Source organism: Juglans regia, chromosome 15, assembly GCF_001411555.2.
Source record: "Juglans regia cultivar Chandler chromosome 15, Walnut 2.0, whole genome shotgun sequence".
Classification (NCBI taxonomy): domain Eukaryota; kingdom Viridiplantae; phylum Streptophyta; class Magnoliopsida; order Fagales; family Juglandaceae; genus Juglans; species Juglans regia.
Genome location: NC_049915.1, coordinates 15,505,646 through 15,532,317, shown reverse-complemented (window position 1 = coordinate 15,532,317; position 26,672 = coordinate 15,505,646). Strand labels below are relative to the sequence as shown.

The following is a 26,672-nucleotide window of genomic DNA, read 5'->3' as shown; positions in this document are numbered from 1 at the left end:
ATTATTAAGTTATCCTCACTATGAACAATGGGATGATATGTTCTCAAGGAACTCAAAAAGAAAGAGAAAGAGGAATGGAACTCAATTTGTTATGTTATGTTATGGATGCGATTTTAAGTGATTTTATATATCAATTATTTACATATAAAAAATTAGAATAATTTTTTTCATTACCCCCTATTCAACATCTTATGAAAAACCCTCTGCATTGAAAAAAAAAAAAAAAAAAACTGGCGGATTTGGAATGTTGGAGTGAATAGTGGTTAATGAATGGTAAAACTCAAAAAATAATAATATGTAAATAATTATTTCGCACAGTTAATGTGAATATTTCTTTTTTTAAAATTTATTATTTTATTAAGAGAATTCTTGAAAAAATTGAATGTATAATAATAAATATACCAAAGAGAAATAAAAGAAATTAAGATCCTGAAAACGCTGTCGTTGGGTCTTGTTTTAAAGTAGGTTAATTTCCCTCTGATCACCCGAACTCACTCGACCCCTCTCTCTTCCAGAAACCTCTCCCGCTTCGCTCACTCTCTCTGAAACCCTCTCTTTCTGGGATTAGGGTTAGGGTTTTTGAATATCAGCTGTGTTGTTGCAATGTCAGCCGCGGTGTCTTCTCCAATGGCCTCCTCTTCCAAGACCGAGTCGTACGTGGATAACAAGCGCAAGGAGGACATCCGCCACGCCAACATCGTGGCGGCGCGGTCTGTGGCCAATGCTGTCCGCACCAGCCTCGGCCCCAGGGGCATGGACAAGATGATCTCCACGGCCTCCGGCGAGGTCATCATCACCAACGACGGCGCCACCATCCTAAACAAGATGGAGGTACTCCAGCCCGCCGCCAAGATGCTCGTCGAGCTATCCAAGGCCCAAGACGCCTCTGCCGGAGATGGCACAACTACCGTTGTCGTAATCGCTGGCGCCCTTCTTGGACACTGCCTCTCCCTCCTCTCCAACGGAATCCACCCCACTGTCATCTCAGACTCCCTCCACAAGGCCGCCACCAAGGCCGTCGAAGTCCTCACCGCCATGGCAGTCCCCGTAGAGCTTTCCGACCGCGAATCTCTAGTCAAATCGGCCAGTACATCGCTGAACAGCAAAGTCGTTAGCCAGTACTCAACTCTCCTCGCTCCTTTGGCTGTTGACGCCGTACTCTCTGTCGTCGACCCGGAGAAGCCCAATCAGGTTGACCTGAGGGACATCAAGATCGTCAAGAAGCTCGGTGGCACTGTCGACGACACCGAGCTTGTCAAAGGCCTTGTATTTGACAAGAAAGTGAGTCATGCCTCTGGAGGTCTCACTCGTATGGAGAACGCTAAGATCGCGGTCATTCAGTTCCAGATTTCACCGCCAAAGACTGATATCGAGCAGAGTATCGTGGTATCAGATTATGCACAAATGGACAGAATACTGAAGGAGGAGAGGCAGTACATTCTGGGAATGATTAAAAAGATTAAGTCGACCGGGTGCAACGTCTTATTGATTCAGAAGAGCATTTTGCGCGATGCTGTGACTGATTTGTCGCTTCATTATCTCGCCAAGGCGAAGATTTTGGTGGTCAAGGATGTGGAGCGCGAAGATATTGAGTTTATCACCAACACACTGAATTGTTTGCCCATTGCGAACATTGAGCATTTTCGGGCAGAGAAGTTCGGGTTTGCAGATCTTGTTGAGGAGCTTCCGGTTGGGGATGGGAAGATTGTTAAGATTACCGGGATCAAGGATATGGGACGGACCGCGACGGTGTTGGTCCGTGGGTCAAATCAGTTGGTTCTTGATGAGGCGGACAGGAGCTTGCACGATGCTCTGTGTGTGGTCAGGTGCTTGGTGAGTAAGCGGTTTTTGATTGCTGGTGGTGGGGCGCCAGAGATTGAGCTGTCCAGGCAGTTGGGTGCTTGGGCGAAGGTGCTTCATGGGATGGAGGGCTATTGTGTACGATCCTTTGCGGAGGCGCTTGAGGTTATTCCGTATACATTGGCTGAGAATGCAGGGTTGAATCCAATTTCCATTGTGACGGAGCTGAGGAACCGGCATGCGCAGGGTGAGATCAATGCAGGGATTAATGTGAGGAAGGGGCAGATTACTAATATCTTGGAGGAGAATGTGGTGCAGCCGCTGCTTGTGAGCACAAGTGCGATCACCCTGGCGACAGAGTGCGTGAGGATGATCTTGAAGATCGATGACATTGTCACAGTGAGGTAGTTTTGCTTGGAATTTGAACAGCATCAGAGGACAAATGTTGGCCTTGTTATCTTTTTATCTTTGCTTGCTGTTTTAGTTTGTGTTATGTCCTCTATTACGATCATTATGTTGAAGAGCTTTGACATGCTTTCGTTGCCACCATTTTTCTTGAGTTTGTATTGTTTGATGCTTGCTGGAGATTTTGTTGGTCTTTATCTGTTCTTATGCATTTTAGTCAGTCATCTGTTTATGTTGCGTTTGGATATGGGATAACTCAATTCATATCTGGTTTTGACTTTCATTGAAATGCAATTTTGCTGTGGTACTGCAAATGTGGCATTGATATTTTACTGAGGTTGTCATGGCCTCAATGCTGAGTCGCCCCATTGTTGGACCTTCTCCCCTTTGCGACTTAGCTCTACTCTTTATTCTACATAAATGCTCTTCATTTTAATTTCTAGTCATTGTCATAAAGCTTAACTTGCATTCATGTGACAATAAATAGAGTTACGGATTAATTAGATAGATAAAGCTTAACTTGCATTCATGTGACAATAAATAGAGTTACGGATTAATTAGATAGTTTTTTAGAGGATTTTGAAAGTTTTTGTGGGATTTAGGCTGCTTGAATTGGTCGCACAAACAGCAGTAAATACACCCTTTAAAGAGTTATCACAAATGGTTTTAACTGACTCTGGCCTAGATTGTTACATGCTGGACCCATATATGTGTTCCATGATTGAGTGACCGTGTTTTTGTTTCTTCCCAGGGATTCATAGGAAATTATTGATGATATCTATTATTAATGTAGGCAATAACTGCGACCTAGGAATTTTTACAATCTTGTATAGGTATTGATCATAACAATGAATAGGTATTAGCATCTTGGACGGTGGGCTATTGAAAATTGAAAAGTGATGCCTTCTCTTTCAATATTCTCCGCTAGTATTCTTGGGAATCAGGGTTTATTTATTTCAAGGTTTGAAACAAGTAAAAGGGTACGTCCAGCTTTGTCCTCTCCATTTGGTTTTGATTCGTGCTGGTGTTCATGCTGATTCTTCCCTGGCAGTGTCAATGTTCCACACCCTATCATTTTACCCGATTAGACTTGTTATAGGACTTGCTGAATTTCTAGAAGCATTACTTACATATATATATATATACACACACACAAATATTTTAGCTACAAAAAGATTTTACAAACATAAACTTATAAACTAACTTGATTTTATGTGGTAAATTAGATTGTAAAGTAATTTTATTGTTAAAGTAAATCCAACATATCATATTAAGCCAAGTAAAATATCTTTTTATAGTTGTAGTACTTCTTTGCGTGCGTGCGTGCGTATAAGCATCACTATCATGACTGGGAATAGTGACTTGGTTTACAATATTTTGTTGAATATCGAGAATGTAAATTGTGTTTCGAATGGGTCTGGCTAAATTTCTTCGAATAAGTTAATTAGCAATGTAAAAGTATCTAATTAGTGTAGTTTGTGACTGACTGTATTCTGTAAAGAGTTTTTATTCGTTTTAATTATGTTCTGACAAGGCTTCCTTTTCCCACTCTATTCCTTTCTTTCCTCGTAACGTCTAATATCGAAAGTTGTACATTGAATCCCACAGATCATATCGAATGAATTATCTCCTACGTTCTGTTACTTTCACTATTTCCGATTATAGTTTTGGTTTAATTTTAAATCGGTAATTGGTATTTCTCATTTTTATACGTTGAGGTATAGGTTTCCAAATTTTTCAAAATTGATACTAATTTTTTTTTTAAAAAAAAGAAATATGTAATTAGGTAATTTCTTCAATCTTTAATTAAAAAATTAACGGAAAATTGTACGAGACATTATAGAACCATTTAAGTCAGGTTCACACGAGAAGATGTACAAACATGCTGCTGCATGCAATCCTTGACGAATAGTTGAACAAAGCAAAAGCAGCCCACTTGACGAAGCAAGTAGCGTAGGAGCTTTCCATACTTGGGGGAGCACAGCAGAAGTAGATCTGGCATTAAGGATACTACAAACTACCCAGTGATTGTTACACAGTCCAACACGCCAGCCGAAGGAGTAAAACTGTTATTACACCGCCACCTATTTCAAACCTTTTGAACAGTCAGGTGTCCAGTTCATAAAATGGCATCCAACGTCTATTTCTACCATCTTAGCATGCAAAACCGACCAACCATCGAGATATTGAACGGCAACAGACGATTACACAAGCAACATCCCAGGAGCTTTACACAATTGAAGAAGAAACAACACCTCAATGCAATTAATATCCATCTGGAACAAAGTTGATGCCCATGAAATTACTTGCGCCTGAAAACAATTACAATTGCAGTGCAATTGTCTTTACAGTGCCTCTCACGAACAGCTTCCTTTACAAGACGGCGGCTCACAGAAGTGACGGGTAACCCCTCCTGTTAAGCACTAAGTTAGCCTTCTAAATAACCAATTTGACATAATAACAACACGAGGTGGAGCTTACAAAAAAAATTGATTATACAGATGAAACAGCATAATAGGGTAAGCAGTCCCAGGAAACATTTTCCTCTTCTCAAACCCCCCCACCAAGGGAAACAAATATAGATGTCTCTGGCTTTGTGGGATAATACAGACAATTGTGCTTATACCACTATTGATATAATAGTATATGGCTAGCCAAATAAGCTCTATGTTAACATGGGGTCCACTAAAATGATGGGAGATTTTTCATGTTATGGATAGTTTAGCAGATGGAACGGTATTATGTGACAAGTCGAGCACTTTCAGTGGTTCGGACAGTGAATGGTTTCACAGAGAGGGAGAGAGAGAGAGGCCTGTGATGAAACTCAGTCTAGGACTTCCAAAAGATAAAATGCATAGGTGCTTCTATCTCTATTGCAGATTGAATTAACCCATATTCCCCATGATATTGCAGATCAATTGTGTAATAAGGAGAGAGTGGAAATAGACATGAAGATAGGGAAATACAACCTAAAAAAGATCTAAATAGAACCTAGTGTGCCATATATTAAACCAATTCTAGAGAAAAACAAGTCAAATAAATCTGAAGGAAGCATTTGCACTATAAGACTATTTCAACTTCCCTGATGACTCCAAGATGCTCTTTTACTAACAAATGATCAAAAAGAAAGTAAAAGGTGTATTCTTACCTTCAATAATTTATGAACAAAATCAACAGCATCACCTGGTCCAAATACCTATAAAAAAAAAAATTGGAATTACATTTCATGCAATACCAATAGAATCCAAACAAGCAGATCCAGCTATAAAAGTGAAAATAATATTCTATAACATCCTGTAGGTGTCCATGTGAAGATGAACAGCACATTATATCAAACACATACCCCCCAGAGGCCATCACAACCAAGAATGATGAAGTGCTCTCTGTCTGTAAGGTCAAAAGAGTGAAAATCTGGAGTTGCAACAACACCCACCTGCCACTCATGAAGTTTCCAAGAATCAGTTCATTATAAATTGTTTTATCTTTAGGCGGCTTCAAAATAGTTTAGCAAATAGAGAGGGGTAGAGAGAGATAAGAGAGGTGGACTCAAATTGGCAGGAGCTAACACAATGCATGTTTCCGGATGGGGTGCATTTGGGGGATTGAAATATATATAAAGGTACACTAGATAGGGTCACAGAATGAAGTGTTCCAAACCATACAAAAACTTGGAAAAAAATCAACCAAAATCATTGCAAAGATTCTAGAACACAGATAATTTTTTTCATTTTTTTATTGTTATGTGAAATATCTATTTCTTTCTACTTGGCATCTAATTGATCTCTCCTTTCTGTTGACTCTTTTCCTCTGTGTTATCAAACAATACCAAGTGACTATATTGGGGTAGACTATTAACTGTTCCAACCCCTACAAAAAATTAAAGGAAAAAAAGTCCACTCTAATAAATTACCGAGGTTAAAAATTGCTGTCCTTTTTGTTGACCATTGGTAACTCCATTGTTGTCTAGAACTTGATATTTGTAAGTGCACAGTCTATAAGCCATAGATCCTATTAAGAATATTTCAATTCATGATGGACGTTGAAAGCTAAATGGATGTCTTGCTTTAACCTTCAAGACATTTGCCGCTTCTTTCAATCTTTCAAGAGTTTCTTTCCACCACAAGTTTTCACTCAATCTAGGTGCAGGTCAAAACATTACAATCTACAGGGGAATAGGGCAAAGGTGATGTTGACATATATTCATTTTTCATTTAAAAATGTCTTCAAAACATTTGACGAAGAGGTGCACGGGACCGGGGTTTACTCTACAGGGGTGGGTCCAAAGGACCCTGCCTTGGAGAGGTTCCCCGACATAAAAAATTAAAAAAAAAAGTAAGAAAAAAACATTTGACGAAGAAAAAAGGAAGAGAATCGACATATATAGATATTAAGCAAAAAACATTTGACGAAGAAAACAGGAAGAGAATCGACATATATAGATATTAAGCATTTATCAAGACAAAGCTAAGCCCTTTTTTGATAACTAATCAAGAATTTTCTTGATGAAAATAATGGGCATGACCCATGTACACTGGACATATGCAAGAGAGATGCCTAACTAAGATTTGCAACAGAAACAAGAAAATCATGGGCACACAGCCTGTTAAAGTCTATTGCAATTTCCTAGAGGAACAAAGTGTTAAAGAAAAAAACTTTAAGCTTATTCATTGCCCACTCGCAATCTTCCAAGCCCAAATTCTACTGGGATAAGATACAACCTAAGCAAACATGAAACCACAAAATAAATTGTCTGAAAAAAGAGAAATTAAAAACCTTTTTGAACTGCCGATCTCCAAAGGCCCGAGAAACTTCCAAGCGCCCCTGTAGTCGTCCATTTGAACTTATTGTACCACCAGCCTGGGTATCAAAGCATACTTGATATCAAAAGACCAGAAATATGCATTCAAAGTAGATTGGGACATAGTTAATCATACAGTGGAATCAATCTTCTCTAGAATACCATATTATCATGTGGACTGTTGCACTGAGGATCACTACTTGTCCACCATGAACTTTTGGTTGATCCTTTCAACTCATTTTTTCATGTTTACCGTAGGATAGAAGCAAAGGAATGAATATGATGCATCACTCCAAACGTATGAACATGGATATAAAGAATATCCCGTGTACTTGAGCTATGCCTATTTCTTTTTCTTTTTCTTTTTCTTTTTTGATAAGTAAACGATTGTATTAATAGAATAGGCATAGCCCAAGTATACAAGATGGGTATACAAGAGGAAAACCTATCTAGGATGAAGAAAAGGAAACAAGAAAATCATGCAGGTCACTTCTCAAAAAAAATAAAATCATGCAGGTCTAAACCATTAAAATCTATAGCTATGGCCCATAGGAATAACATTCTAACAAAAAAAGATCTAAGATCCTCAAAAGATCTCCTTGTCTTCGAACGTCCTGTTATTTCGCTCCTGCCATAATCACCATAGATACAAATAGGAATCATCTTCCACACAGCTTTGATTTGTGGAATACCTCCTAGATTTGTCCAGCAAGCCAAGAGCGCCTCCACTGTGGCGGGCATAACCCATGCTAACTCTAATCTACTGAACACCTCAACCCATAACACTCTAGCAACATCACAATGCAGTAGAAGATGATCCACAGTTTCATCACTCTTCTTGCACATGCAACATCAGTCTATTATGATCACCCCACATCTTCGCAAATTATCCGTCGTCAAGATCTTTCCCAGTGAAGTTGTACATGCAAAGAAAGTCGCTTTGGGAGGCGCCTTATTACGCCAGATCCTCTTCCATGGAAACTGAGTGTTCTGCACCTACGTGAGAGACTTATAGAACTATCGAACCAAGAATGTGTCTTTACCTGCTGGTACCCACCACAACTTGTCATTTCCTTGGATGCTCGATCTCACAGAATACAAAAGTCGAAAGAACTCAAAACTCCCAACTTCCCAGTCTTGAGCCGCCCTGCTAAAACTATTAATAAAACTTATCGTTTACCAACAAATAAATAAAAAACATATCATCTACATGCACCGGATATTAAAGTAGAAATTAGGCAAGAATATTTGTACTTCCTCCGTAACATATTCTTCTAACATTCAGGAGCCTAGTTATCAGAACTCATAATTGAGTAAAGAGAATAAGGCAGTCCTCTTGTACTATTGAAGAATCCCATGGTAGTATCATTCGCCAATACCAAAAAATGCACTAAGGAGATACACTGGGCAACCAGTTACCATTTTTCCCCAACGGCACATTCTTGGCAAATAGATCTAAAAACCACAGTTCGCATGATCATCAGCTTTTTAAATGACCAATTTACACAACCCTCCTGGATCTCCTGATCTTAGTGGACAATCAAGACATTTTTTTCCATTCATTGGTTATAAGGTCAAGACAAGAATTTTCTGACAGTACCAACTTCATTCTATTTGCAAGGACTCTGGCCAAAATTTTGCTGACACCACCCGTAGGCTAATGGGCCAGAAACCCTTAATTCGCATTGCCCTAGCTTCTTTGGGATAAGGGCAATGAAAGTAGCACCAAGGCTTTTCTCAAAATTGCCTTTTAAAGGCAACTCACCAGCACCTTCATAACATCTTTCTTCACATCATCCCAACATGCTTGGAAGAAATCCAAGGAATAACCATACAGACCCAGCCTTGTCACCGTTTAGGGCTTTCAAACACCCCACAACTTGCTTTTGTCAAAGGTTCTTTCCAACCACCAAGCATCAGCCTCCTCAAGAGAAGCAAACGAAAGTTGATCCAACTTGAGTCTCCAAGTGAATTGTTCTGTATATAAACTCTGACAAAATTTATTATGTAATTACTAATCACCAAAGGATCTGACGACACTACACCATCCATATATTTAGAGTTAATGGAACTATAGAACTTTGTGCATTTATCTCCCACTTGAAGCTTTTCAACCTAATTTCATTATATTCAAATGTCAATGTCATTCAACCAAATTATCCAAAAATCTCAAAACTTTACAATTACCTGATGTCATTATTATATATAAATATTAACTTGGAAAGTAAAAGGAAAACAAAGGGAAAAACACAAACAGAAAGATGAAAGCATTTTGACATCAGAAATCTTTAAAATTTTGTTTAGAAGAGGATGAAAAAGCATTTTTGCAACTGACCCTGCGACTATTGCTCAACTTCACTGCTAACCATACGTTCTACTGTTTGTTTCTGAGTAGCCTGTGTTTTAATGCTGGTTTCTGGCAATAACCATATACGCGCATTCCTATATGTGCAGTCCTCACCTTTTGAATGCGAGCACGCTCCAGTGGATAGATGGCTTTGTGTTCCCTAGTCAAAACAATGGCCTTCAGTGAACTTACTCCATCTGAATCATTCTGCAATCCATCAATAGTAGATGATCGTGCTACCACTGCTTTTGCATCCCCAACATTAGCAAGAAAAACCTAGAAAATGTCCATGAGTACCAATTAAAATTTCAATGGCATAAACTAGAGGAAACAGCACAATGCATAATCCAAAGCAGAACTAACCCTAGTATTGTGAGCTTATCACATTTCCAAGAAGCCATGGGAATTTATCTGCTACTGTCCTCAAAATGAGCCAAAAACAAGCTAGGCTTGCAGGACATCTAAGAAAGCAGCATAAAATACTAGCATGGATCATAAACCGGATCATAAACCGGTACACAGTACATTTACGAGGCCTTTTATATTGCCTTCATCAACGTCGCCTGTGACATAATGATTTTAAGACCCCAAACACCAATTATGATCGATCAATAGATAAATATGTGTGGAGAGAGAGAGAGAGAGAGAGAGAGAGAGGGAAGTAACTAGTCTGGTTTTACTCATGAAATGAGCGAAAGTGAACTCTCATTCAACTTCCATGAGTGTGAAAAGTAGCTAGTCTCGGTTTTAGCCGAGAAGTTTTTCGCAATATGGCCCATCAAACTTCTCTCCTTTATCATCATGATGCCAAAGCCGTGGCCTAGAGAGAGAACATGCGGCCCATTAGAAAGCCCATCAGAAAATGCGGCTCATGTATACTTCCTGTGTACTTGAGCTATGCCTATTTCAATATCAATAAAATATCTTCTTACTTAACAAGAAAAAAAACAATCACAAAAACTTTGGCTCTAGATAATGTCTCTACTAGTTGTTCATGATCCCTAGTCCCTCTATTTGCTACACCTCTAATATTCATATCTTAATTTAAACTTAAAGAAACAACCAAATTAATATAGATTGAGCGCTATTCTTTGTATTGTACTAGAACAAAGTAAAACTATTATTTTTTACCTGGTTCCTTCTGTAGGAGCTTGTAAATGGTTGGATTTGATAAAACCCTTTTCCTAGACTACAATGCTTTATATTCAGTAAAAAAATCTTCATTTGAAGTGAAAATAAATAATTGACTTTGGAGGGAGAGGAATGAAAGAAGTTTTGAAGATCAAACGCACTCAATGAAGGAGCTTAGAAGTCTATTTTTCAATACTTACTCCATTGGTCGATTGTAATTGATTTTCATGGCTTTTCATTTCATGAATTTCTTGTATCTCCAAATTAAGCACGCATAGGCGTTGCTCTTGTATATATCCTGTGTACTTGGGCTTTTGCCTATTCGTTTGATTAATAATATCTTGTTTACCGATAAAAAAATAAATAATTGATACTTTAAAGCTTTGAATTTATATTGAGGCCTATTTTTCTTAAGTAATAAAAATTGTAAAAAAAATTAAAGGCCAACATACATTTTGCACCTCTTAACGATCAAACATTTTTTCAACTTCCATCCTAAACTACGAAACCCATCAATTTGCACCTCAAACTCTCACTTTTTGGCACATGATATCCTTGAGTTTATCTTGTAAAGGAAACATTATGAGTCATTAGTATGCACAATAGTGGAAGATGATACCAGCCTATTTGTTGCAGTGTACTTAGAGGGAAAGAAATGAGCATAGTAGGCAAATTGGGATCATTTTTCAGACTGCAGCAATCTGATGTATACCTTGAGGACATATCCAACTTGCAATAAAATTAACCACCTTCTCAAGCATAACCTAAGCTAACCCAACCCCTCCGAAGAACTCATCCCGCAGGCCCTAGCAACTTCACAATATAGAAGCAAAGGATCCACTGTTTCACCACTTTCACCATAAATATAATGCGGCGTTTCCATATGTTGTCCATGGTCAGGATCTTCCCCAAGAAGCTGTCCATGTAAAGAAGACTAACTACATAGGCTGATTGGCTATTCTATTCATCCACCAGATTGTCCACATAGTACAAAGAGAAAGTGCTCCTCAAAACACATTTCTCATGAAAACCAAGTTTCCCTTAACAACTTTCAAACACTTCTATCATAGAAGCAGAGATCCCCAAATGCAAATCCAAATATGGTTAAGGCTAACAACCACGATTCTCTTGCCACAATGCAATGTGAAAAGGAGAGAGTCTACCATCTTTCCAAAATTCTTTCGCATGCAACATTTATCCACACTCCTAGTTCTTTTTTCTCAGGTAATCAATTGTCAATATTTTACAAAGACTAGCTGTCCACCCAAAGATTTCTACTTTTCTCAACACCCTTACACACCAAAGTTTATTCCCAAGAAATTCAAACAACTACATCTTACATAAAGAAGGAAAACTTGCTAAGCACCTATTTCTAATAGTGTAATATATTATTAGAAAGAAAAGAATTAAGAACTCACCGCTTGTCCTAGCACCCAAACACAAACTGCAGTAGCACCATCCTGCCATCCCGCTGATAAAAATGGGATTAGATCACAAGCCGTAAGAATAAATTCTTAAGTAAAGCATTGCAAAACTTTTAGCCAGAGAGAGAGAAGTGACAAATGACTTCACCCATGTGCAGCCTATGATATCATCTCTCGTAGTGACCAGGGCAATGAAGGCCAAAAGAAAAAAATATTGTGGTCTAAAAAGCATTATTTAGTAAAATTTGATTGATCTAATAAGCAACTAGTTTGTGTAATGATTGATTTTTTTATAGTTAATGATTGAAAAAATTTTAAGACACTTCACTCCATCCATAAAATCTGTAAGGTTCTATGACATAAAAAATTTTCAACTTCCAGGTCAGAGATTCAGTTGAAGCAGTGACTGTCTTTAACTAGGTATAATAAATTTAATCTTATAGCATAAATCCTAACTTGGACCACTGTTTTTTCTGGAAAAAAAAAAAAAAAATGACATAATACATTAAAGATATGGTTCATTTATTATTATTATTTTTGGCATAAATCTTTATTAAAGAACACAAAAGGCACAACTCAAGTACACAGGAAGTAAACAAGAGAGACACCTATCTAGAGTGAGAGAAAGATACTGTCACGTATTTAAAGAGAGAACGTTGAGGAGCTTAACTCTTTTTTGAAAGTAATGTTGAGCTTAACTCTTAAAAAATCATCTTACCTGCAGCGCTTTCTTGGAGAAGAGATTCATCAGTTTTTCTAAAACCTAATCGAGAAAAGAAATACATATTAACAACAGACAAGAGAATCTCATAACACTGATAATGAGATCAACAAGAGAGACACGAAATGATTTCTTACCATCAATAATAGCTCGTTTGGCTGCTTTTACATCTAACTGCAACAGCATAGAAAATGGGGACATAAATCAATGAGAACAGTACACAGTCAATTAGAAATAGGAATTTGTTAAGATGCAAACATAAAAGTGAATTGCATAATCTTTTCTTTTATTTTTTAATCTTTTGGATGTTAATTACAACACATGGATGAAATTGCATGGTATTACTGGCATATATTTTAATAATTCATGTTGATCAAAGAAATCAAAAGGCCAACTGAACAAGTAGAAGAACGAAAATCATGAAATACTGCTCCCATTTTTTTATACAAGTGAAATAGTGCTCCCATATCTGAAACTTTATTGTTTTGTAAATTATATGTTTTTTTTTATAAGTAATAAATAGTTGTATTGAACTAGAAACGGATACAAGAAAGTTATGGAAGCTGAGACCATTTAACTCCAGAGCAATGGGCCACATAAATAAAGTCTTTCAAAAAAATCTCCTAAAATCCTCCGAGGAACATTCATGATCCTCAAAAAGTCTATCATTCCGTTCTCTCCAAATACACCAGAAAATACAAATAGGAACCATCTTCCATATTGCTGCAATCTGTGGTGTCCTTGTGATCCCTCTCCAGCTAGCTAGTAGTTCCACCACCATTCCCAGCATTACCCAAGCTAATCCCATACTGCTGAAGAAATAATTCCATATGTCCCTTGCAAAATTACAGTCTAGTAGTAAATGGTCTACCAATTCCCCACTATTTCTGTACATACAACACCAGTCCATAATAATAATTCCTTTCCTTCTTAAATTATCAATGATTAGGATCTTCCCTAGAGCTGCTGTCCAAACAAAGAATGTAGCCTTGGGAGGTGCTTTACTCCTCCATATGTTCTACCAAGGGAAATTGGGCCTAGTTTGAGCTGAAAGTATATCATAAAAAGAGCAAAAAGAGAATTTCCTTATCTTAGAAGGTCTCCATTCCATCGTGTCTTCAGCTGGAACCCCATTATTGATGTTGTACAGCAGGTTGAAGAACTCTTCCAGCACACTCACTTCCCAATCTTGTAACTCCCTATTGAGGTTGATGTTCCACACCTGTGAACCTTGACTAATTGCCCTCACATCAGCCACCATAACTTCCTTATCTCGTGCAATTCTGAAAATATTAGGATACGCATCCTTAAGAGCCAAATCCTCCACACATCCTCCCAAAAGCTAATTCTCTTGCCATCCACCACACACAGCCGAGTGTTACTCAAGTAATCCCCCCACCCTTGCCTTATATACTTCCACAACCCTACCCCGTAAGCCCCCCTCCCCTCGTTAGAACACCAACCCCCCCATGCACACCAATACTTTGCATCAATCACCCATTTCCATAAGGCTTCCCTCTCATGATTATAACGCCACAACCATTTCCCTAATAGAGCCTTATTGAAGAACCTCACATTACGGACCCCCAACCCACCATCTCTCAAAGGAGTAGAAACTCAATCCCAGCCAACTAGATGAAATTTAAACTCATCACCCATACCACTCCACAAAAAATCGCACTGGAGTTTCTCAATCCTAGTTGCAATGCTCGCCGGAAGGGGGAATAAAGAAAAAAAATATGTGGAAAGGTTGAAAAGAGTACTCTTTATAAGTGTGATTTGCTCCCCTTTCGATAAGTATAACTTTTTCCACCCGACTAACCTACGCTTTAATTTCTCTAACACTTCCTCCCAAATTGTCTTGGCTTTGAAAGTTGCTCCCAACAGCAGAACAAGATACTTCAATGGCAGCGAAGAAACCACACACCCCAATATGTTGGCCAATCCTCTAATATTTCTTATCTTACCCACCGTAATCATCTCTGTTTTAGCAAGGTTTATCTCCAATCTGGATGCCGCTTCAAAACATAGCAAGATGGCCTTCAAATATTGAATATGTCTTGCCTCATCATCACAAAACAGCAATGTATCATTTGCAAATAATAGATGAGAAATAATGGTGGAGCCATGGTTAGCAGCCCCCGCTGAGAATCCTGAACAAAACCCCCCCTCTACCGCCGCCAACACCATTCTACTAAGAGCCTCCATCACAAGCACAAATAAGAGTGGTGATAGAGGATCACCTTGTCGTAACCCCCGCGAACTATTAAAAAAACCCACAGGATCACCATTTACCAAAATCGAGAACCGAGCCGTTGTCACACAATGCTTCATCCACCTCTGCCATCTTTCCCCAAAACCACATCTACTTAGCAAATAGAACAGAAAATTCCAGTTGATGTGGTCATAGGCCTTCTGCATGTCTAGTTTGCATAAAATACCCGGTACTCCCCGACTTAAGCCTGCTGTCCAAGCATTCATTAGCTATAAGAACCGAGTCCAAAATTTGTCTGCCTCTAAGAAATGCATTTTGGGACTTCGAAATAATCTTATCCATAACAGTGCTCATCCTGTTGGTAAGAACTTTGGCAATTATTTTATACATACTGCCCACAAGGCTAATAAGTCTGAAATCTTGCACCTCTATTGCACCTACCTTTTTAGGGACAAATGCAATAAAAGTAGCATTTAAACTTCTCTCAAATTTTCCAAACGAAAAGAATTCCTGAAAAACCTGCATAATCTCCCCTCCCACCACCTCCCAACACGTCTGGAAAAATGCCATAGTGAAACCATCCGGACCCGACGCTTTATCCTTATTCATTTTTCTGATTACTATCCATACATCTTCCTCTTCAAATGGTCTCTCTAACCAAACCATATTGTTATGATCAATGGCCTCAAAAGCTAGACCATCTACCTTTGGTCTCCACGCATACAGTTCCGTCAACAATTGTTCAAAGTGTCCAGCAACATGCTCTCTAAATACTGCTTGATCTAATGATAAACCTCCATCAATAGTCCTAGATTCAATGGCATTAAACCTCCTATGTGAGTTTGCAACTCAATGAAAAAACTTTGTACATTTATCCCCCTCCCTAAGCCACAATGCCCTTGACTTTTGCCTCCACAAGATCTCCTCCATTAATATCAACCTTTCTATCTCTGAGACAACTTGGCCTTTGCGTTCATTGTCTTCTTCCACCCCCTCCAGGCTTTGCAATTCCTGAAGGAGATTCTTCTTTTGCAATGTTACATCACCAAATACATGTTCATTCCATATCTTCAAATCCACCTTCAAAACTTTCAATTTTCCAGCCAAGACCTTGCTCGGGGTGCCTTCTAGTTGATATGAATTCCACCACTGCCTAACCAATTTCACAAACCCTTTCGCTTTCAACCACATATTATCAAATTTAAGCGGTCTTCTACCCCCTGAAATTCCTCCACAATCTAACACTATGGGGGGAAAGTGATTAGGGCATACCCGAGGAAGTCTTTTCTAAGATAACTCTAGAAATTGCATTTCCCATGAAGGAGAAACGAGGAATTTGTCCAACCTTGATCAGGCTTGGTTGTTAGACCAAATATAGTCACCCCCCATGAGTGGGAAGTCCATTAGTTTTAGTTCGAATATTAAATCTGATCTTTCAGTGGGAAATCTTGTCACATTGAAATCTCCACCAATACACCACGGAACATCCCACCAAATATATAGGCCTGCCAGCTCATCCCAAAGCAATCGTCGTTCACTATCAAGGTTAGGGCCATAAACCCTAGCAAAGGCCCATTCAAAGTCATCTACAAAATTCTTAAAGGAACATCCCACTGAGTAATCTCCCACAAATTCATGAATGTTCTCCACTACCCTCTTGTCCCACATAACCAAACTTCCACCCAAAGCCCCCTTGGAGCATTCACATTGGCTTGGCCAAATGGAAAAGTTAGCTCAAATTTACATAATTGATGTCAAAAACATCCCACATTGGATTGGTCAAATCTAAAATAAGATGGACTTCTGCTACAGTGATTGGCCAAAGATGGAGAACAACAATTGATTCACCAAACATTAAAATATTAATTTCTCACTCCAAGCAAACATTAAAATATTAGTTTCTTACTCCAAGCAAAAATACTATTTGGTTTGTAATTAAGAAATTTTGATAGAATTTTAGATGAGTTTAATCAAATATTTTTTGTTATTAGCATTAAATGACTTTTGAAAATATGATTTTTTTTTTAATATTCATTTAATTCGAATATAATTATTATTAATATTAAATTGGTAGAATTATAAAATGTGATACAAATAAATTAAATAAAAAATTATTAATTTAATAATATTTTATTATTATATAAAGAGTGAATGACTAATCCAATGTGAGAATTGAATTTAAATGGAATAGACAAATGCAAAAAAATGTGATATTGGCTAAATTTTGAAGATGCATTTGGCCAAGCCAATGAGGATGCTCTTAGAAGGTAAATATGTCCATCCTACATATTGGCAGCTCCAAATACTCCGAATAGTTCTTCTTGTAATATTCTTTAACTTCGTTTCCTACAAATAAATAATGTTCATATTCCATTGTCTTAACAATGATCTTATTCGGAGGCGTTTATTGATCTCATTCAACCCTCTAACATTCAAAATCAGAATTTTGGGCTTCATTTATCAAGAAATTCAGCCCTCCCTTTATTGTAGATGACCTGCCTCTATGGCTATTAACAGGGCCCTAAACTGGTCAGCATATCCTTCACACGAAATCCCCACCACACTCTACAGTTCCTCCACCTTTTTTAATACCCAGTCAGTAGGTAGAGGTGGCATAATACGTATTGGTGAAGGATCCTCCCCTTTGGACTCCGCCTCTACTATAGATGGGTTGAAAAGAACCAGTGCACCGTCCCCTTCCACCTCCCCCATCTCCACCTCCTTCCCCCTCTCCAGAACCTTCAAGTTTTCCTCAAACAGTGGCTTCCCTCCCTCCATCGGCAGGTTCTGTGGCAACCTGCAACCTACCACCCAACAACACACTCTGTTGCAACCCAGAACACTCCAGCATGTCTAGAACCAATGGCACCTCTCCCTCCAATGGCATGGCTCCCAAAACCCCTTCATCTCCTTCATCATTCCCCACAATTTCCCCCACCTCGAAATCAGCCTCCTCAAGCACGGCACGACCATCAGCATTAAAGTCCCTATCGAGGACGCCCTCCTCCCTCTTCGACGACAGCACCGACTCCGTCGCACCACCAGAAGACTCGCCAAGGACTAGCGACATTTTCTGTGCCAATGGTGGCGCCATCAGCACAGGTTCTAGCGCTGTCGTGCTAGCCCCTCCCGTGACCCCGATACACGGATTTCGACTCACAGGCCTCCATACCCATAGCGGGCCTTTCCCCAAGCCCAGCCCTCTCATAGGCCCAGTCTCCTGTCTCAAGCCCAAACCTCCAACCCAGCCTTCAGCAAGCCCATGGCCCAAGCCCACATCCTCGTATACACCCTCTACACACCGTTTCGATCCCTTCTGAAAATCCTTAGACACGCACCATATCACCTCTTCACCTTTATCTTCCTCTACCACCCGTATCAAACCAACTAGATTAGTTTGCATCTCATTCAACTGATTTTGCATCACTGGCAGGGCCCTCAGCAGGTTTTCCTTATTAAGGCCACCATCATCCTTGTCACTGCCACCACCCCCTTACACTTCTCCTCTGCATTTGCAACGACAACACGTCTCATGCTAGCAGGACCTCAAGCACAGGGTTTCTGCAGCGCCTCCATGTACGATTTTGTGGGTTAAGCTACCGACATCGCTACCACCATTGGAGGTGTCTGCCCAGCTACACATATTTCTCTTCCTGCCTCCCTCAAGACCTCCACCAGATTTCTCCACCCCCTTCCATCTCTCCCTTCAAGAATAAGAATGCTATTTCTCCTCTCCTCCCCCCCCCCCCAAGTTTGAATTCCACCAACGACATGAAGACCCCTTGGGAGTTTGAGCATCTCTGGGCTATGAAGCCCCTATCTCCTTTTCTATGTGCGGAATAAAACTCCCTTCCTCCCACCTTCAGCCAGTCCTCCAGAGCTTTAGTAAACCACCTTGCTGAGGCTAGCTCTAACTGAAGACTCCTCACCAACTTCCACCCCCTTTTTGTGATGTTTACCTATCACCCAGTTCTAACTACCTCAAGAAATTTACGATCAATAATGATAGCATTCAACATGCTTGTATTCATATTCATACTTGCAATCATCCCTCACTCAACCTCCCATTACAGCATCACCAACCAAATAGACGAAGAAAACAGAAAAAGTGTACGGAGAGAAAATAAGGAGGACAGAGAAAAATATTGATACAAGCATGTGAGCCTAATACGGTGATACAAAAGTGCATATTAAGATTTTTCATATCAAACGTCAGAGAATATAAAAGCCACATTTTCAGCATCAGCACAGTAGTAGAAGTAGCCATTCGCAATGAGTCGATGAATTCAAATAAACAGGAACAGTTAATAATGTCTATCTACAGTACACTAAGTGCCTCACTATTTGCAGACAATACCATGATATCTTGTGAAGCAAGTCCAAGTGTCCCTTGAAGATCTCAATATTTAGGCAGGACTCTCTCTGTCCATACACTTCTTCTCTCTTTCGTTTCCAATGGAGGTAACGGTTTTTTAACGGTGGTTTTTAATCTAGTCACTAGAAATGCATTCCACAAAACGTGTAGTAATTGAGTCTATGTTGTTTGAGGTGAGAAGGGACGGACGTTATGTGTTCTTGAGTGAGAAATGATGGAAGGTGGTAAAAAATATGAGTGGGGCTAGAGACAGCTTGATGGTTTTCTAGAGCCCTGGAAGGGAGTTTGAAGGCAACGGGCAAGGGGTTTTACTCTGCTCACAGGGATGGGAACAGGGGTTACATCACACGGCATCATACATGGCTTTGGTGGAGTACGGGCGAGGGGGGGTAGCGTCGAGGCTTCCTCTTCATTCCAAAAGATAGGAATGGAGTGGGTTGGAGGAATTTAATGGTGGCGTTGTAGGAAGTTGGCAGAAATGGTGGCCCTAATAGGTTGCCATTACCTGCGATATCAGCGATGTCGTCCCATGGTTTGAATCCTCCGTCGTACAGGGAGGCACTCCAAGGTTGGCTAGAGAGGCCTCGAGACGTGAAAAGGGCAGAGATGGCAAAACTGCCCAGGTCAGGTGGTGCCACCTTTTCGGAAGGTGCTCAATGTCGTGAAGGTGGAGGCAGAGAGTTTGTTGGCTCGACTAAGGAAAAAGTGTTGGTTGCTCTATCTGAAATGGAAAGTCAGTTGGGAGAGCTGACTAATAAATTAATCTGGCTGAAGCGGTGCGTTTTGGGGCAGGGAGGGGGGGCTTGGGCTTGAACCTGGGTTCCGGGCCATTGGTTGAAGGCGTAAGGGACTTGAGTGGCCTGGGCTAGGGCAAGCCCAAAGGGCCCACTAAAGAGGCGTTGGACCTCACTCAACCGAAGGGGAAGGGTAAGGCTTTGGGCCCCTGCCCACGAGCAAGGTTGCAGCTGGAGAAGGAGGTCGCAAGCTGTAGCTGGCCCATCGGTTAGTGGGCCCAGGCCATCGTCGCCGACAAGGACTCAGGCGGCCTCGCTACAAGCTATTGAACCATTGGCAGTGGCCACATCGCCGACGATGCCATCAACAGAGCTTGGCAATACCTCTCGGCATAATCCCGACGGCATAACTACTCTCCAGCCATTGGGAACTACACAAAAAGATGCAACGATGGTCACCGGTGCATCATTGACGTCAACGCAGAAGTCCTATCCACTGGGGTATGAAGTTCCAGTGGAGAAGGCCGTGGATCCAGCTGTTGAGACCACTTTCTCGTCGGGGCAGTCAATGATTGCACAGACCTCGCGGTCGGTCACCGGTGACTCTTCAGGCATGACTCAGGTGATGGTTCTGGAGCTGGAAGTGGTAGAGGGGGTTTTGGAGGCATGGGAGACTGAAAAAGAAGTGGTTTTTATGGATGTATTAGAGGAAGGAGAGTTAAGAGAAGGGAGGGGGCTCGATAGGGGTACTAGGTTATCATCAGAGGTGTTGAAGGAGGCTGAGTTAATGGATCACCTTAAAGATACCATGATCAACGTGGCAAAGGGTGAAAAGGATGAGCTGGATAGCCCTATCCCGTTATGTACTATCTCTCCAAATTCAGTGTACAGTTTACCACTGAACTGGGTGTTAAAAAAAGTAGAGGAAGTTCAAGAGTGTGTGGGGATATCGTGTGTTGGGTTTGAAGATCAGTTTAAAGCCCTTCTGATTGCGATAGAGGCAGAGAGTTCTACAGCCCTGAAATCAGCAGTGAAACGGGACAAGGAGTTGAAACGCCTAAAAAGTTCTGTTAACTACAATAATAAGGAGGGAAGTGTGGGGAGGGAGAGGTTGAAGGGGAGGGGGACATGGCATTCTAATGAAGTCTAAAATCCTTTCTTGGAATGTAAGGGGGATTAATGACGTGAATAAACATCTTCACATTAGATCCCTTCTCCGCAGCTGGAAAATTGACATTGTTTGCTTACAAGAGACTAAGTTGAGTGGTATTGACAGAAACATAATTCGTAGTTTGTGGGGTTGCTCCTTTGTGGGGTGGTGTTATTTAGTTTCATTGGGAGCTTCGGGAGGTGTGTTGGTGATGTGGGATAAGAGAGTGGTGGAGATGGTAGAGGATTGTATCTGGATTTTTTCAATGGCTATAACTTTTAAGAATATTGAGGATGGGTGGAGGTGGGCTTTTACAGGCATGTATGGGCCCAATGTGGATAGGGATATAAGCTTTTTATGGGAGGAATTGGCGGGTTTGTATTCTTTATGGGATTTAACTTGGGTTTTTTGTGGAGATTTTAACATTGTTTGGTTCCCTAGTGAGAAGGCAGGGGCATCCATGTCGACAGGAGCAATGGAAGACTTTTTAGACCTGATTTTTTATTTGAATCTTGTGGATCTTCCTTTGGTGGGGGGCTATACTTGGTCTAACAGTCAAGGGTGGTCAAGGTTGGATTAGTCTCTTCTTCTTGGGAGATGCACTTTCCGGATCTATGTCAGAAAAGGTTGCCACATGTATGTTCTAATCATTTTCCAATTTTACTTGATTGTGGTGGCATTCATGGGAGTAGGCGTTCTTTCAAATTTGAGAATATGTGGCTCGAAGTTGTGATTTGTGGAGAAGGTAAGGGCTTGGTGGGATGATTATTATTTTGATGGTACCCCTAACTTCATAGTGGCGGGGATGGGAGACATGGCGTTGAAGGAGGCTTATCCCCCTATATTCAGAATTACTCGGGACAAAGATGCTATGGTGGCTGACTTGAGGGTTATTTCTAATGGCTTACAAGAATGGAACATTAACCTTACTCGTGATACACATGATTGGGAAGTGGCGGAGCTGGTGGAGTTTCTTAACTTGTTGTATTCTGCTGATATTGCTGTCACAAATGAAGATGAAATGGTATGGAGACATTCTAGGAAAGGTATTTTTTCTGTACGCTCCTACTATGAATCAACTACCATTCAACAGAGGCAGAATTTTCCTTGGAAGAACATTTGGAGGACTAAGGCACCTACTAAGGTGGCTTTCTTTGTCTGGACAGCAGCATTAGGGAAGATTCTGACTATTGATGATCTTAGAAGACGTGGTTTAATTATCACAGATTGGTGTTGTATGTGTAGAAATAGTGGCGAATCGGTGGACCATCTACTCTTACAAGAGAAATTTGGAATTATTTCTTTAGTAAAATGGGAATTGCATGGGTAATGCCGGGAAGAGTGGTGGAACTACTTGCAAGTTGGAGAGGGATTATTGGGACACCAGAGATAGCAGCAGTGTGGAAGATGGCTCCTTTATGTATTCTTTGGTGCATTTGGAGTGAAAGAAATGATAGCCTTTTTGAGGATCATGAACGTTCCTTAGAAGAGTTTAGAATTTTTATGTGGAAGACTTTATTTATGTGGGCCAATGCTTTAGATATGCATGGTCTCAGCTTCCATGACTTACTTGTAACTATTTTTAGTTCCTAAATAGGTGTACTCACATGTATACTTCCAGTGTACCTGGGCTATGCCTACTCTTTGATAAATAAAATATCTTATTACTTATCAAAAAGTTTGATTTAAAGAAGTGGAATGAAGAAGCATTTAGATACAGGGAACTGCAGAAAAATATTCTTTGGGATGAGTTGCAAGCATTGGAGGAAGGGGACGTTAATGAGGATTCTTTGTTAAGGAAGAATGTGGTGGTGACCAAAATTGAGAAAGTTTTGTTGATGGAAGAAATATCTTGAAGGAAAAAATCAAGGATAAATGCATTAAGTTCTTTCACAAGGTGGCTAATTCTCATAGGCGCAACCATGCTATTGAAGTCCTCCATTCTGGCTCAAATGTGTTACATTCTCCTGAAAAGATCCAAGATCATATTGTGCAGTATTATGAGGATCTCCTTGCTGAACAAGTATAATAGAGCCCCAAACTTGATGGTTTAATTTTTGGCCAGCTGGATTCGGATGTAGCAAGTTGGTTGGAGAGGCCGTTTGATGAAGAGGAGGTGCATCTAGTGGTGAGAGGTATGTGCAAAGATAAAGCCCCAAGCCGGGATGGTTTTTCTATGGCCTTCTTTCAAGAGTGTTAAAATACAGTGAAGGAGGAAGTGATGCAGATTTTCCATACTTTTCATTCTAGTCTTAAGTTTAAGAAGTCATTAAATGCTACTTTCATTGCACTTATCCCGAAGATAGTTGGTGCCTATGAATTGAAAGACTTCCAACCTATTAGTTTGGTAGGTGGAATCTATAAAATCATATCAAAGGTGTTAGCTAATCGTATGAGTTTGGTGATGGACAAACTCATTTCCAAACCTCAAAATGCTTTCATTCGGGGTCGGCAAATTTTGGATTCAGTTCTGATAGCAAATGAGTGTTTGGACAGCCGGTTAAGAGAAGGCATCCAGGGGTACTTTGCAAGTTAGACATGGAAAAGACTTATGATCATGTGTGTTGAGACTTTCTTTTTTATATGCGAAGAAGATTTGGTTTTGGGGATAGGTGGTGTGAATGGGTTAAACATTGTGTTTCGACCGCTCGGTTTTCGGTTTTAGTAAATGGAAAATCTTGTGATTTTTTCCGACTTCGAGGAGTTTGAGACAAGGGGATCCGTTATCCCCTTTCCTTTTTGTTATAGTAATGGAGGCATTGAGTCGCATGGTGGAGATTGCCGGAAGGGGGGAATTTCTTGCTGGTTTTTCGGTGGGCAACAAGAGTAATGGTGGCAGTTCCATTTCTCACTTACTATTCGCATATGACACACTCATTTTTTGTGGTGCTGTTAGTGATCAAATTCAAGCTCTAAGGGCAGTTTTGTTGTGCTTTGAAATTGTTTCGGGATTCAAGGTGAACTTGGTGAAGTCAGAGTTGGTTCTGGTGGGGGATGTGAGTAATATTGCTTCTCTAGCAGAGTTGTTGGGTTGTAAAATTGTCTCTCTTCCTTTGAAATATCTTGAACTTCCCTTGGGGGCGTCATTCAAAGCAAATAATATTTGGGATGGTATAGTAGAGAAGATAGAGAAAAGATTATCGGGGTGGAAGCGGTTATGTCTATCGAAAGAAGGGAGATTAACACTTATCAAAAGCACCCTCTTCAATCTTCTCACTTACTATCTTTCTCTCTTCCCATTACCGGTGAGTGTGGCAAACCGGACAGAAAATTTGTTTAGAACTTTCTTGTGGGGTGGCATCGGGGAGGGAATTAAATTTCACCTTGTGAATTGGCACAGGGTGAGCTGTCCGATTGCGAATGGTGGTTTAGGGGTGCGAAATTTGTGTGTTCTTAACAATGCACTATTAGGAAAGTGGTTGTGAAGGTACCAAATGGAAGGGAACGCGTTATGGAGAGAGGTTATTGATCACAAGTATGGTAGTGCGTGGGGGGATGGTGTTCTAAGGAGGGTATGGGGTCTTATGGAGTAAGCCTATGGAAATTTATTAGAAAATGGTGGAACACTTTTGAAAAACATATTAAGTTTGAGGTGGATGATAGAGCAAGAATCCGCTTTTGGTTCGATGTTTGGAGTGGGGAGAGCCCTCTTTCCATTGTTTTTCCAGTTGTATTTAACTTGGTTGGAAATCAGCAAGCTGCAATTTCAGAATTGTTGTGTCGTGCAAATGGGACGGTAACTTGGAATGTCACTTTTACTAGAAATGCTCAAGATTGGGAACTTGAATAGCTGGCAGATTTTATAGTTACTTGTATTCAGCAAAGTTAGGAGACAATGGGGATGACCATATGTTGTAGATTCACACGGGGAGAAAAAAGTTTACTGTTAAATCTTTTTACAAGGCTTTGACAGTCCAACAGTCCACATTCTTTCCGTGGAAGAGCATTTGGAAGGTTTTAGTGCTGTCTAAAGTTGCGTTTTCTATTTGGACAGCTGCACTTGAGAAGATTTTGATGGTTGAAAATCTAAGGAAGCGCGGCATGGTGGTCATGGAGTGGTGCTACGTGTAAAAGGAATGGGGAATCGAAAGATCATTTGCCTTTACATTGTGAGGAGCCGGGCTGAGTTGGATAATGCCTAAGAGTGTGGTGGAACTACTACCGTGCTGGAACAGGAGGCATAATAGCACTCAACAGGCAACAGTGTGGCGAATGATACCTTCATACTTAATGTGGTGTTTATGGTCGGAAATGAATGATAGGTGCTTTAAAAACAAAGAGCGTGCAATGGGGAAAATCTGGAATTTATTTGTATTATCTCTTTTACAGTGGTTTTCTGCTATTGTATTGAAGGGTGGGAATGTTCACGAGTTTCTATCTTCTTTCCAGCTTACTAGAATGTAATTAGGTATCTCACTTTGTATACTTCTTGTGTACTTGGACATTGCCTCTTTCATTCTATTTAATAAAGATTCTTACTTATCAAAAAAACAAAAAAAGTGCCTCACTAAACGAAATGTATGGAATTAGACCAAGCTAACACACCAACTCACGTGGTAAGCCAGCCGAAAGGACATTTGCATGTAAATGCTTTTGAGCGTACTCTGCAGCTAACCGACCGCCATGTCCATCATAGATTGCAAAATGAGCACACCTAACAAGGAAAAGACAAACCAATAACATAACTAATAAATTTCTTTCCAAACACCATAATTGCTCAAAGAGGAGCAAATGTAAATTGCCAAGAGCAACAAAGATTAAAATTATACCAATTACCCGCAACTAAAAACAAGTTCCGTAACAATAAAGCCCAGGTTTTGCAAAATAATGAAATGCACGAGAGTGCTTACGGAAAGAAAATCAATACAGCATACGAAATAAAATGAAAGACCTCAATTTTCCAGGAGAACCGGCGGTGGCGTCCAAGAGCACAACCCACGCATCTTCCATGGTGTGCCTGGACCCCTTATCCTCCGCGGCATCCGCTTCGATCTCGAAAAAAGCGTCGGTTTTCGGCTTCTTGACAACGCCCCCGCCATCGGAAAGATCCTCGGAATCGCTTCCGCGCTTGTTGTTAGGGTTAGGGCTGAAGTTCGCCTCACTGCGAGGGGCCGAATGGGTGCCTTCACTCATTTTAGCTAAAAAGTAAACGAAAATCAAAACAATTTGAGTTGGATTGGCTGCGGAGGAAAAATGGAAACATGTAAACAATTCAAGTTCAATTCTTCGTGCGATGATGCCAAGGGGACAGACCCCACCTCCTGATTCTACGCAGAACCGATCCGTTCCGATTTTAGATAAAATTTAAAATCGAATCGGAATGTATCGATTTTATATTTTTTAAAATTGATTACGCACCGGTTACTCTCTTAAATCGATACTTTCGATTTTACCGATTTTTGATCCGGTTTTTCGATTTTTTTAAAATGTAAATTTCACAATTTGTTATTAAAAATTTATTTATAAAAAAAAATTGATTTAAAAAAAACTTTTTTATACTTTATTAATATATTAGACTATATAATAGTATTAATATTAGACTATTAGTATAGTTATAAGTTATATATTAATA

General features: G+C 40.1%; 2 protein-coding genes across 2 annotated transcripts; one reads left to right on the top strand and one right to left on the bottom strand.

Moving 5' to 3' along the window:
- The first annotated feature begins 458 nt into the window (after window positions 1–458).
- Window positions 459–2,578, top strand: LOC109016773 (T-complex protein 1 subunit delta). Its single transcript, XM_018999148.2, has one exon. It carries the CDS (start codon window positions 604–606, stop codon window positions 2,206–2,208), a length of 1,605 nt encoding a protein of 534 aa, XP_018854693.1. The 5' UTR covers window positions 459–603; the 3' UTR covers window positions 2,209–2,578.
- Window positions 2,579–4,080: 1,502 nt separating this feature from the next.
- On the bottom strand, window positions 4,081–26,381 carry LOC109016775 (probable protein phosphatase 2C 8). The gene is made up of 10 exons (XM_018999153.2): window positions 25,992–26,381; window positions 25,646–25,754; window positions 12,764–12,800; window positions 12,624–12,668; window positions 11,900–11,952; window positions 9,465–9,626; window positions 6,979–7,062; window positions 5,549–5,638; window positions 5,354–5,401; window positions 4,081–4,618 (listed from the first exon to the last, which is right to left on the bottom strand). The coding sequence occupies exons 1-10, from the start codon at window positions 26,231–26,233 to the stop codon at window positions 4,508–4,510; spliced, it is 981 nt and encodes a 326-aa protein (XP_018854698.1). The 5' UTR covers window positions 26,234–26,381; the 3' UTR covers window positions 4,081–4,507.
- Between the last annotated feature and the right edge of the window lie 291 nt (window positions 26,382–26,672).